General features: G+C 42.5%; 1 protein-coding gene across 1 annotated transcript in view; it reads left to right on the forward strand.

Moving 5' to 3' along the window:
- Window positions 1–14,183, forward strand: part of alg13 (ALG13 UDP-N-acetylglucosaminyltransferase subunit) — an 84,744-nt gene that overhangs the window by 39,070 nt on the left and 31,491 nt on the right. The window contains exons 12-14 of the mRNA XM_068046981.1: window positions 7,598–7,725; window positions 9,864–9,872; window positions 10,101–10,338. Of these exons, the coding sequence (XP_067903082.1) occupies window positions 7,598–7,725; window positions 9,864–9,872; window positions 10,101–10,338 (375 nt within the window). The remainder of the gene's footprint in view (window positions 1–7,597; window positions 7,726–9,863; window positions 9,873–10,100; window positions 10,339–14,183) is intronic.

A 14,183-nucleotide genomic window follows, 5' to 3' on the forward strand; every position in this document is an offset into this window, starting at 1 on the left:
TTTCTACCAATCGCTTTAAATCTATGCCCCCTCGTCACTGACCTCTCCTAAGGTAAATTGGCGCTTCACTTCCACTCTATCCAGGCCCCTCAAAATTTTGTACATTTCAATCAAATCTCCCCTCAACCTCTTCTATTCCAAGAAGAACAACACCAGCCTATCCAATCTTTCCTCATAGCTGCATTTTTCCAGTCTTGGCAACATCCTCGTAAATCTCCTCTGTACCCTCTCTCGTGCAACTACATGCTTTCTGCGATGAGGTGACCAGAACTGCACACAGTACTCCAGTTGTGGCCTAACCAATAATTTATACAGTTTCAGCATAACCTCCTTGTTCTTGTATTCTATACCTTGGCTTATAAAGGAAAGGATTCCATATGCTGCCTTAACCACTTTCTCGACCTGTCTTGCTGCCTTCAGAGATCTGTGGACATTCCAAGGTCCCTCAACTGGATGTTCCGATGAAGCGTCACTGACCCGAAACGTTAACTCTGCTTCTCTTTCCACAGATGCTGCCAGACCTGCTGAGTGGTTCCAGCATTTCTTGTTTTTATATCAATTACCCTTTGTTACCTGCCACTGAGTCAATTTTGTATCTGCTTTGCTGCATTTCCTTGGATTCAATGGGTTTTTTTTTTTAAACCATCAGCCATGTGGGACCTTGTCAAAAGCCTTGCTAAAATTCATGAAGCCCACATTAACTGCACTACCCTCATCAATCTTGCTTGTTACTTCAAAACATTCGATCAAGTTGGTCAAACATGATCTTCCCTTAACAAATCCATGCTGCCTATCCTTGATTAATCTATGCCTTTCTAAGTGACAGTTTATCCTGTCTCTCCAAATACATTTCAATAATTTGTCCACTACTGAGTTTAGACTGACTGGCCTGTAATTATTCTGTCTAACCCTCGCTCCCTTTTTAAACACAGGTATAATGTTAGCAGTCCTCCAATCCTCCGGCACCACACCTTTATCCAGTGAGGACTGGAAAGTGATGGACAAACCTTCCACTATTTCCCCTCTGGCGGCTTTTAACAGCTTGGGGTACATTTCATCCTGTCCTGGTGATTTATCCACTTCCAAGGATGCTAATCCCATTTAATACTTCTTCCCTCCCTCCCTCCCTACGATAATCACATCTAATACTTCACACCCCTCTTCCTTAACTACAATATCTGCATCATCCCCTCTTTTGTGAAGACAGATACAAGTATTCTTCAAGAACCATATCGACATATCTCGCCCCTACACGTAGGTTACCTTTTTGCTCTTTTATAGGCCCTATTCTTAATGTATTGATAAAACATCTTTGGGATCATCTTGATTTTGCTTGCCAATATTCTTTCATGCCCTCTCTTAGCTTTCCTAATTCCTTTTTTTAATTTCACCCCTCGGCTTTCTGTAGTATTGAGTTCTTGGTGTCCAACATGAGCTTTCCTTTTTCTGCCTTATCTTACTCTGCAAGCTCCTTGATGTCCGTGGGGCCTCCAGATTTGGCCGCCTCACCCTTTTTGCTTTGTGGGAACCTGTTTACTCTGAACCCCTTGAATCTCTCCTTTGAATGCCTCCCACTGCTCTGACACTGATTTTTTTTTTTTACCTTCAAGTAGCTGTTAGAACCATAGAAATGTTACAGCACAGAAAGAGGCCGTTCAGTCCATTGTGTCTGTGCTGGCTGAAAAACTAGCCACCCAATCTAATCCCACCTTCTAGCACCTGGTCCGTAGCTTTGCAGGTTACAGCACTTCAGGTGCATGTCAGGTACCTTTTTAAATGAGCTGAGGGTTTTTGCCTCCATCAATCTGGGCAGTGAATTCCAGAAACTCACCAACTTCTGGGTGAAAACGTTTTTCCTCATGTCCCCTCTAATCTTTCTACCAATCTCCTTCAATCTGTGCCCCTGGTAATTGATTTCTCAGCTATGGGAATCTGGTCTTTCCTGTCTACTCTATCTAGGCCCCTCATAATTTTGTATACCTCAATTAAGTCACTCCTTAGCCTCCTCTGTTCTAAGGAAAAACAACCCTAGCCTATCCAATCTTTCCTCATAGCTGCAACTTTCAAGCCCTGGCAACATTCTTGTAAATCTTTGTACTCTCTCCAGAGCAATTATGTCCTTACTGTAATGTGGTGACCAGAACTGTACGCGGTATTCCAGCATTACATCCCTGCTTTTGTATTCTATACCTCGGCCAATAAAGGAAAGCATTCCATATGCCTTCACTTTATCTACCTGTCCTGCCACCTTCAGGGACCTGGTGGACATGCATCCCAAGGTGTCTCCCTACTTCTACCCCTCTCAATATCCTCCCATTTGTGTATTCCCTTGCTTTGTTTGCCTTCCCCAAGTGCATTACCTCACACTTCTCTGGATTGAATTCCATTTGCCACTTTTCCGCATGCTCAACCAAACTATTGATTATCATTCTGTAGTCTGCAGCTATCCTCTTCACTATCAACTACACGGCCAAATTTTGTGTCATCTGCAAATTTCCCAATCATGCCTGCCACATTTAAATCCAAATCATTTAATATATACCACAAACCTAAAGGGACCCACCACTCAGCCCTGTGGTACTCCACCGGAAACCGCTTTCCATTCGCAAAAACATCCGTCGACCGCTACCCTTTATTTCCTGTCACTGAGCTAATTTTGGATCCGACTTGCCATATTCCCCTGTATCCCATGAGCTTTTATTTTTCTGACCAGTCTGCCATGTGGGACCTTATCAAATGTCTTACAGAAATCCATGTAGACCACATCCACTGCACTATCTTCATCAATCCTCCTCCTTACTTCCTCAAAAAATTCAATTAAGTTAATAAGGCACAACCTTCCCCTAACAAATGTTTCCAGTCCACTTTTGCTAAATCACTCCTCAGCTTTGTAAAATTGGTCTTGCCCCAATTGAGAGTTCTAACTCCTGATCTATTCTTGTCCTTTTCCATAATTATGTTAAAACTGACTGAATTATGATTACCACCATCAAAATGCTCTCCCACTGTCACTGCTTCCACCTACGTTTTCTAAAACTGTGCCCTCTCTTGTTGGGACTTGCTATATACCGGTCAAAAACGTTCTCCTGAATGCACCTCAAGAATTCGGCTCCCACATTTCCTTCCACACTCCACCTACTCCAGATAATATTGGGGTAGTTAAAATCCCCTACTATTACTGCCCTATTGTTTTTGCACTTCTGAGATTTGCCTACCTATCTGCTCTTCTATCTCCCTCTGACTGGGTCTACAGTATACTCCCAGCAGTGTGATTGCCCCTTTTGTTCCTTAGCTCGATCTACATGGCCTCATTTATGTATTTATTTATGTATTTATTTATTGATAGATACAGCACTGAAACAGGCCCTTCGGCCCACCGAGTCTGTGCCGACCAACAACCACCCATTTATACTAACCCGACAGTAATCCATTTGATGAACCTTCCAACATATAATCCCTCCTCACAGCTGTAATTGTTTCTTTGACCAAAATTGCTACCCCACTTCCTTTCTTATCCCCCTCTCTATCGCGTCTGAAAACCCTGTAACCAGGAACGTTGAGCTCCCATTCCTGTCCCTCCTTGAGCCATGTTTCTGTAATAGCTATGATATTTTGCTATGTGTCTATCTGCGCCCTCAGTTTATTTGCTTTACTCCTTGCATTGTGATACCCTTGAGCACTGCCAAACTTTTTTTTTTTCTAACCTTTTTTTCCTCTGCCTTCCCTTTTTTTTTTTCATTTTTGATTTTGTCTGAACTGAGTCTACTCTCAGGTCCCCATCCCCCTGCCAAACTAGTTTAAACCCTCCCCAACAGCACTAGCAAAACATTCCACAAGCAAATCCTTCCCGGCTCTGTTCAGGTGCAACCCGTCCAGCCTGTACAGGTCCCATCTCCCCCAGAGCTGGTCCCAAGAATCTAAAGCCCTCCCTCCTGCACCAATTTTCCAGCCACGCATTCATCAGTCTTATCTTTCTAATTCCAAACTCACTTGCGCGTGGCACTGGGAGTAATCTGGAGATTACTACTTTGAGGTCCTGCTTGCTAATTTCTTACCTAGCTCCCTATGTTCTAACTGCAGGACCACATCCCTCTTTCTGCCTATGTCATTGGTACTAATGTGGCCCACGACTGCTATGTCTCATCCTCCCCACTCAGGATGCTCTTCAGCCGCTCAGTGACATCCTTGACCCTGGGACTAGGGAGGCAACACACCATCCTAGTGTGCGGCCACAGAAGCGCCTGTCTGTTCCCCTGACTATTGAATCTCCTATCACAATTGCTGGTCCAGTCTTTCTTGTGCCCCCCCCCCCCCCCCCCCCTGTGCAGCTGAGCCACCCATGGTGCCATGGCCTTGCCTCTGGCTGCACTCCCCAGATGAACCATCACCTTCCTCATTAGTCAGTACTGAATATCTGTTGGAGAGTGAGGCTCGGATCTTCTGCATTACCTGCCTGTTTCTTCTTGACTATTCACCCATTCCCTCTCTCCCTGCATACTCTTAAGCTGTGGGGTGACCACTCTATAAACGTGCTATCCACAAAGCTCTCATCCTCATGAATGCACCAGTGTCACCAGCTGTTGCTCAAGTTCCGAAGCCCAGAGCTCAAGCTGCTGCAACTGATGACCGGTCCTGCACATATGGTTATCCATGACCTGAAAAGTGTCCTGGAGTTCCCACATAGCACAGGATGTACGCTGCATAGGTTGGAGCAGCCCAGCCATTCTTTAATATATTAGATAGTAACCTTGGTATTACAGCTAATCCCTGCTGCTAAAAAAAAACCCTGCTGCCACTAATACTAATAACCCTACCAACAGTAATAAACATTACCAATAGTAGTAACCATTAAACTTTACCAAAACGAATCTACTTTCCACTATTCATATACCCAACCAATACTAAAATGTTAACAATAGTAATAAACTCACCTGGAGTAATAACCCTTATTTAAATATCATAAATATTATTTAAACCTTATTTAAAAATAAAATGTAACTTATCAGCTACCTATTACTTTTGATATTGTTTCAAGTCTTTTTGTTTTAACTTAAACTCCAGTCTAGTACTGTACTGTCAAACTTGGTGGATGATATATTAGCATTGCCAGTAATGAGGGAAAAGTTGTTCATGATTGCAATAAGAACAAAATGCCGGAATTGCTCAGCAGGCCAGGCAGCATCTATGGAGAGAGGAACAGTTAATGTTTCAGGTCAGTGACCTTTAGCTGAAACATTAACACTCTCCCCTCTCCACAGATGCAGCCTGAGTTGCTGAGTATTTTCAGGAGTTCCTGTTCTTTTCCAGCATTCACAGCACTTTACTTTTGTATTGGCTATAATAGAACTGGCTTGTTTTACATCTCTTGCATCCCTTCTGCAATTGCTGCACACCCCACTCTACGTTAAATAATAACAAGCCAAACATCATTCCCTGACTAAGCGGATAAGCCATTTAACTTCAATTTTTGCCAGTGATCTCCAAACTCATTAACTGCTTTCCTGCACCACCTAGTGTAAATTACTGTGAAATGTTAACTATCATTGGACAGCCTTTGCTTTGCACTACTTATTGACAGTAAGTTTACTACCTCTCCTAAGAGTACTGTAGTTTTGTATTAGAAATACCTGAAATTATGTAACTTTTGCAACTTGAGCCTTGCATCTAGGCTGTCCTTTGGGCTAGGCCATCTGTTAATCTGTTGGTGTGATCAGTGCTGTTGGGTTCCTTTTCCCTGAATAGCTAGTTGTACAGCCTTTTGAATAGTTTGCTTACTTTGCTACTTCTCAATGTAGAGAAAATTAGAGCAATTTTCAGTCTAGGTTGTTCCATTAAAGTAGATTATTCCCACACTTTTTTTAAAGGCTTTTTTTTTTTAGATCAGATGTTTTGTTCCCTTTTCCAAAAATAGAAAATTTGAATAAACAGAATAGATCAGTCAGTACCTAAAGAGGAAAAATTATATTTTGGATATAATCATTTTGACAAAACTGGCTACTGAAAGATCAGGATGAATTGAAAAAGAACAAGGACAAACATTTCAGTCACTTATTGTTAAAACTTAAATAAGGCCTGCTTTGGAATAACTTAGGTTCCCCCACCTCCAGGATAGATATTGAGATTCGAGAGGAGACCAGTATGAGATTGTGGAGCTATGAAGATAGACTTGATGCCTTGGGTTGTACTTAATAGAAAGATGGAAGACTTGGGATCTGACCCAAGATTTCTGAAGGCATAGACACTGTGCATATAGTATGTTCGAGGTGATGGAACAGATGGTCACTCATCCATACGGGAGAAACAGAAGGGTAAACAAACAAACGGGACTTGAGGTGTTAACAATTGATTCTTTGCAGTCCTTCAAGAAATTGAGATTTCTGAAAAACTTGATCACTGCAAGAAGAAATTATTCTGCAAGTAATTTTAATGGGTCTGGGGCACACCTGGTTAAGGGGTTTAAAAAGAACTCTGGACTGCTCCAGTATAGTTTTTGGGGGCATGTGGTAATTTCCTGAAGAGAAATAAAACCAGCTGAAGAATGGAGACTGACATATGGCCTATTTTCATCCTGGATATATAAACATAAGCATATAAAGCAAAATGTGGAAGGGAAGAGGTGTTTGGTGGTAAATTATGTATTTAACAAATTTATACTTTTTCTGTTGAGTAATTTGTAGGTTATTTAACCACTTAACTTCCCCTCTCTGATTTGGGTTATCTGTTTGGTCCCCCCTTTTTTTTTTTAACTTCAATCCTATTTAAACACATGTTTATCTTTCAAGTTTTCAATTGTGCCAAATAGTTACACCCAAATACTAACTTGTCTTTGTTTATGGACTTGCTGTGTATTTCCTGTGTTGGGTAGCAATGCAACTTTCTGCTCAAGTTTATTCAGTGAACAGTTAAACCATACAGAGCAAGAGGGTTCCAAGCCTGATCTCTGATTCCTATTGAGTTAACTGTTCTCAACAATGCTATCAGTGTATAATTTGATCTTGCGCCTTTGGATTACAGAAGGAAAAGGTCTGTAAGCATTTTTATCCGGATTGCTATCTATTTTCTCCTAGAACTGAATGTGTGGATATCAATTGAGAACAGGTACAAGCTCATCTGTGATGCCGTGTGGTCAAGACTCTCGTGTATACTGGGTACTTGAGCAAGGCAATGGAGGATGGCTGCTGCTTGTGGAACAATGCCACAGCAAGGCAATATTGCTTTCATAAATAAAAGGAAGATAATATGCAAGATGGGAGGGAAACAAACTTGGAGTATTGCATTTTTGTTTTCCTGTACCTCTAGGAAGGATGACCAGATTGTAGCCAGCTTGTGTGAAGCAGCAGTGCCCACAATTTTTTGTCACATTGATTTTTTTTTTAAATGTAAGAATAAGAACATGAGGTGTCTAAAACTGTTCTTTTCCTAAAGGAAAAGCTCATTTATTGCCAAGTGTTACAAGATGAATAATTCAGAAATGGCATAGCATGTGGTTCAAAAGACTCGATAGAATATTAAGAAAAAGAAATGTAGAGTTTGTTAGAATAATTGCATTGAGGTTTGTCTTGAAGTTTTTGTGAAAAGTAATTTTAATTGCTCCCAGGCACACCGTTCCTTTGACAAACCTGAAGCCTGTGACTCAAGTAACACCAGTTCCTGCCTGGAATATTGTTTCAAACAGAAAAGGTGGAAACTACCAGAAGATACCCAGTGGATATGTTTCAGAGCTAGGTTAGTATTGAGGAGAATGCATTAATAGATTAAATATCAAAACTTGGCTTTAGTTTTGCCTGTCAACTGCAGGAGCTTTGCAGCTCAAATAATACTGGGCTCCCAATCGAAGCACTGGAATTTTTTGTTGTTAAGTTCTTTAGAATTTGAAAATAAACTGGGTACTTCTAAATGAATGCCATTTCTTCCATTTGGTCTGTTCTTGATGCAAATCTAGCCCAGTTATTGTTTGAGTCTCCTCTCTGCTGCTTTCTTATTCAGCTACCCAGTCATAGGTGTTGTGATCTGATCATTGTTTTCCATTCAACAGTCAAAATAATCTGGCATTAGTTTTCTTGAATTTAAAATGTTATCCTCTTTAGAGGCCTGCTTTATTTTGGGGGAAAAGAACCCTACCAAACCACGGCCGACCTGGCCCGAGTCCCTCCAATTTTGCCCCGAGCCTGACCCAACCATCCCTTTACTTGTTTTCCTGACGCAGAAGCTGCAGCGCATGCGTGATGATTTCATAGCGACGTCACCCGCTCACTGCGCAGACTCAGTTTCGTCCCGGACTCTCAGCTCAGGTAATTTTTAAAAAGTATTTTTAATACTTACCAGCAGAGCACTTACTGTGTGTGCCCAGCCTGACCCGAACCAGACACATGTCGTCGGGTCCCATCAGGGTCGGGTAGCAGGCCTTTAATACTCTTGCTGTTTGCTCATAGAACCATAGAAAAGTTACAGCACAGAAGGAGGCCATTCAGCCCATGTCTGCGCCGGCAGAAAAAACTAGCCACCCAATCTAATCCCACCTTCCAGCACCTGGTCCGTAGCCTTGCAGGTTACAGCACTTCAGGTGCATGTCCAGGTACCTTTTTTAAATGAGTTGAGGGTTTCTGCCTCCACCACTGATCCGGGCAGCCAATTCTAGACACCCACCAGCCTCTGGGTGAAAAAGCTTTTTTTCATGTCCCCTCTAATCCTTCTACCTTAAATCTGTGCCCCCTGGTAATTGACCTCTCCGCTAGGGGAAACAGTTCCTTCCTGTCAACTCTATCTAGGCCCCTCATAATTTTGTACACCTCAATTAAGTCACCCCTCAGCCTCCTCTGTTCTGAGGAAAATGCCCTAGCCTAACCAATCTTTCCTCATAGCTGCAACTTTCAAGCCCTGGCAACATTCTTGTAAATCTCTGTACTCTCTCCAGAGCAATTATATCCTTACTGTAATTAAAACAAATGCTGGAAATAGTCAGCACGTCTGGCAGCATCTGTGCAGAGAGAAGCTGAGTTAACATTTCAGGTCAGAGACCCTTGTTCAGAATTGACAAATATTAGAAATGTAAAAAGTTTTAAGCAAGTAAAGCAGGGGTGGGGCAAGAGATAACAAAGGTCAAGGTATTGATATGACAGGCACACAGAATAACTGACCAGAGGTCGTGGAACAAAGGTGAACGGTATGTTAATGGTGTGCTGAAAGACAAAGCGTTAGTGAAGAGAGGGTGTGAATGGCTGTAAAGCACAGAGCACTCCAAGCACAAACATAAAAAAACACATTAGAAAAAAAAAACAGTGGGTAAGCACAGTGGAAACAAACTAAACAAACTGAAAAACCTAAAATAAAATAACCAAATAAAAAAGGAAAAAGAAAAAAAGGAAAAAATAACTAAGCATAAAAAGAGTGACCCGTCATGCTCTGAAATTATTGAACTCAATGTTCAGTCTGGGATGGCTGTAATGTGCCTAATCGGTAAATGAGGTGCTGTTCCTCTAGCTTGCATTGATGTTCGTTGGAACACTGCAGCAATCGCAGGACAGAGATGAGAGCGGTGGGGTGTGTTGAAATGGCCAGCAACCGGAAGCTAGGGGTCATGCTTACGGACTGAGTGGAGGTGTTCCGCAAAGCAGTCACCCAATCTGCGTTTGGTCTCCCCAGTGTAGAGGAGACCACATTGTGAGCAGCAAATTGCAATACTCCAGCTGGGCCTAACCAGTGTTTTATACAGTTCCGGCATTATATCCCTGCTTTTGTATTCTATACCTCGGCCAATAAAGGAAAGCATTCCATATGCTGCCTTCACTCTATCTACCTGTTCCGCTTTTCAGGGACCTGTGGACATGCACTCTAAGGTGTCTCATTTCTTCTACCCCTCTCAGTATCCTCCCGTTTAATGTGTATTCCCTTGCTTTGTTTGCCCTCCCCAAATGCATTGCCTCACACTTCTCCGGATTGAATTCCATTTGTCACTTTTTATTCCTGCCCCAGATTGGAAGCAGCTTATGATCAGTGTCATAAAATCCAGTAAATTACTGACCAACTTCCTAAGGGAATTAACATAGAAGTGTTTGTGTTTGGTCAATTCTGTACTCTAATTGATGTTTTTTTCCTTACAGATCTTGATCCAAAGTCTCGCAGACGATTTATAAAGAAGATTCGTGGGAAACAGGTTTTTATGGCATTTGCTTATGGCAGAGGTCAGTCTGTGCTTCCACCACGCTTACAACATAATCTTCCTTCTGGAAGATCTTCTCCCCTTCCTTCACCTCAAAGTGGCAACTTTGCTCCTTACGACCAGTACAGGGTCCCTCCACCACCTCCGAGAGCTGGAAGGAACAACTATGCTCCATCCAGGTTAGCAAATAGCAGGCATTTCGGAGTGCAGCTTTTAAGATTTAGACTTTGTGGGGGTGGGGATGTAGGGAATAAATCAGTTGAGGTCAGGAATAAAACTGGTCATGTTGTATAACTTAGAACTACCCAAACCTGTAAATTTATTTGTTAGCTATTCTTTGCATGGATATAGTGACCCATCTCAAATGGAATTTAATCTTGAAGTATGAGGTGATGCATTTTGGGAGGACTGACAAGGCAAGGGAATATACAATGAATGGTAGTATCCTAGGAAGATCAGAGGGACCTTGGTGTGCTTGTCCATAGATCACTGAAGGCAGCAGCACAGGTAGATAAGGTGGTAAGGAAGGCATATGGGATACTTGCCTTTATTAGCCGAGGCATAGAATATAAGAGGAGGGAGGTTATGATGGAGCTGTATAAATTGCTAGTTAGACCACAGCTGGAGTACTGTGTCCAGATCTGGGCCCCACACTATAGGAAGGATGTGATTGCACTGGAGAGGGTGCAGAGGAGGTTCACCAGGATGTTGCCTGGGCTGAAGCATTTCAGCTATGAAGAGAGACTGGATAGGCTAGGGTTGTTTTCCTTAGAGCAGAGAAGGCTGAGGGGGGACATGATTGAGGTATACAAAATTATGAGGGTCATTGATAGATTAGATAGGAAGAAATGTTTCCCCTTAGCGGAGGGGCCAATAACCAGGCGGCATAGATTTAAGGTAAGGGGCAGGAGATTTAGAGGGGATTTGAGGAAAAATATTTTCACCGAGGATGACTGGAATCTGGAACGCACTGTCTGAAGAGGTGGTAGAGGCAGGAACCATCACAACATTTAAGAAGTATTTAGATGAGCACTTGAAATGCCATAGCATACAAGGCCAAGGGCTAAGTGCTGGAAAATGTAATTAGAATTGTTAGGTGCTTGATGGCTGGCACAGACACGATGGGCTGAAGGGCCTGTTTCTGTGCTGTATAACTGACAGTGGTGGTTGAAGATTCTTCAATATTCTGAAATTTTTATTGAAAGCTCCAATGAAACACCGATAGAATGAGAGTAGTAGATGAAAGTATTACAAGGCCAGTGGAAAAACTTGTTAGTTCACCTTTTGAAAAGAACTCCATTGTATACCGGGAAACGAATATATTTGAATGCAATTACTTGTGCAGCTGAGGGGAGGGTGTTAAAGTGGGAAGTAGGGGTAATGAGCAGGACATGGTCACATTTCTGCCATGACTAGCTTGTGTTTTATCATAAGCTAAGTATTCTCAAAAGTCAATAATTTCCAGTCTTGAGTGATTTAATATGTGGAGGGAAAAACAGTTTTTCTGATCTCTCTCTCTCTCTCTCTCTCTCTCTCTCTCTCTCTCTCTCTCTCTCTCTAGGAATCAGGCCACTCGATTTGTGAGTCAACATGGCTTTGTTGATCCTGACTATATGTATGGCTTTTCTGGCTCAGGGAAGAGATGTTATCAACATTATGACAATTTCACCTATAGATCACGGTAATATGTTTTAAGCTTTTATTTTAAATAACTTTGCCAGGTTCCATTATAATAAAGTTGGGATTCTAGCCAGCAGGTACTTTTTTATTTTAAATTAGGCCTGTTATTTTTAAAGCATTCTGCAATGGGTGAGATGAGCACTTCTGGAGATTTCTCCTCCTCTACAGATGACTCAATGTCATGAAATGTGGAGGGAAAAAGAAAAAAACTGAATTCTGAGATTGCAAAATATGTAGATCAGTATTTGGTTTTCAAGGGTTATGTCTGAAATGCTAAACAAACCCACTCTTTCAGATGCTGTATGTTCTGTATTTCTGGAATTATCTGTTTATGCTTTGAAGTATTGTAGCCCTTCCTCTTGACACGTGTTATTCTTGATAAAGAGGACCGGTAAATGCATGGTTCCAAGGTCTTTACCAATGCTATCCTATAACTAGATGTTAAATGTGAGAGGTTGAGAAATAAAACAGAAAATACTGGAAATACTTGGGTCTGGCAGCATCTGTGGAGAGAAAGAGTTAACATTTCAGGTCAGCAACCTTTTCATCAGCAAGACCTGTTGTGTATTCCCAGTATTTTTCTGTTTCATATTTGAGATTTCCAGTATCTGCGGTATTTTGCTTTTGTATTGAGCAGTTCAGGTTTATCTAGCTATATTGCAATACTCCCTCTTTGTAGCCTAATGGAAGTTGGGAGTCTGTATTAGTGCATCAACATCATGATGTGGGCACTGCTGGCAAGGCCATCAATTATTGCATATCCTGAATTTATTTTTTTTATTTAGAGATACAGCACTGAAACAGGCCCTTCGGCCCACCGAGTCTGTGCCGACCAACAACCACCCATTTATACTAACCCTACAGTAATCCCATATTCCCTACCACCTACCTGCACTAGGGGCAATTTATAATGGCCAATTTACCTATCACCTGCAAGTCTTTGGCTGTGGGAGGAAACTGGAGCACCTGGTGAAAACCCACGTGGTCACAGGGAGAACTTGGAAACTCCACACAGGCAGTACCCAGAATCGAACCCGGGTCCCTGGAGCTGTGAGGCTGCGGTGCTAACCACTGTGCTGCCCTTGAAGGTGTTGTGAACCACCACCTTGAACCACTGTAGTCTGTCATGTCTGTACACCCACAGTGCTGTTGGGGAGGGAGTTCCGGATTTTGATCCAGCAACAGTGAGGAACAGCAATATATTACCAAGACTGGATGGTGTGTGACTTGAAGGAGAACTTGCAGGTGGTGGTGTACCATATGCCTGTTGCCTTTATACTTCTGGGTAGTAGTGGTCACAGGTTTGCAAGGTGCTGTTGAAGGAGCCTTGGCAAGTTAACTGCAGTGCTTCCTGTAGATGTTACGCACTGCTGCTGGGGTGTGCAGGTGGTGGAGGGAGTGAATGTTTAAGGTGGTGGATGGGGTACTGCTCAAGCGGGCTGCTCTGTCCTGGATGGCGTCAGCCTTTGAGTGTTGGAGCTGCACTTATCCAGGCAAGTGGAGAGTATTCATCACACTCCTGAATTGTGCCTTGTAAATGGTGGATAGTCTTTGGGGAGTCAGAATTCCCAACCTCTGGCCTGTCCTTTTGTAGCCACAGTATTTACGTGACTGGTCCAGTTAAGTTTCTGGCCAGTGGTGGTCCCCAAGGCATTGGTGTTTGGATTCAGCATAGTAATCTCATTGAATACCAAGGAGAGATGGTTAGGTTCTGTCTTGTTGGAGATGGTCATTACCCAACCCTTGTGCACAAATGGTACTTGCCACTTATCAGCCCAAGCCTGGACATTGTCCAGGGCTTGCTGTATACAAGCTTGGACAGCTTCATTATCTGGGTAGTTGCAAATGGAACTGAACGTTGTGCAATCTTCAGTGAACATCCCCAATTCTGCCCTTGTGTTGAAGGGAAGGTTATTGATGAAGCAGCTGAAGATGCTTGGGCCTAGGACATTACCCTGAGGAACTCTTGCAGCAATGTCCTGGGGCGGAGATGATTGACCTCCAACAACCATAACCATCAAATTCAATTTTAATAAGGTTTCTTGGTGCCACACTCTTTCAAATGCTGCCTTGACGTCAATGGCGATCACACTCACCTCCCCTCTGGAGTTCAGCTCTTTGGTCCATGTTTGGACCAAGGCTGTAATGAAGTCTGGAGCGAATTAGCCTTGGTGGAATCAAAGAAATGCATTAAATTCAATGAATCAATTATTGTTGAGGGAGATGTTAGACTACTAACTGGGAGAATGGTTTAGGAATTGCATTGAAACCCAAATAACTGCTGCATTGCTGGAGGACGAGTGGGAATGCAAAGGGACAGGAGTTTCCTTCTGGAGGAGATGGC

The sequence above is a fragment of the Heterodontus francisci genome, chromosome 15 (assembly GCF_036365525.1).
Source record: "Heterodontus francisci isolate sHetFra1 chromosome 15, sHetFra1.hap1, whole genome shotgun sequence".
NCBI lineage: Eukaryota > Metazoa > Chordata > Chondrichthyes > Heterodontiformes > Heterodontidae > Heterodontus > Heterodontus francisci.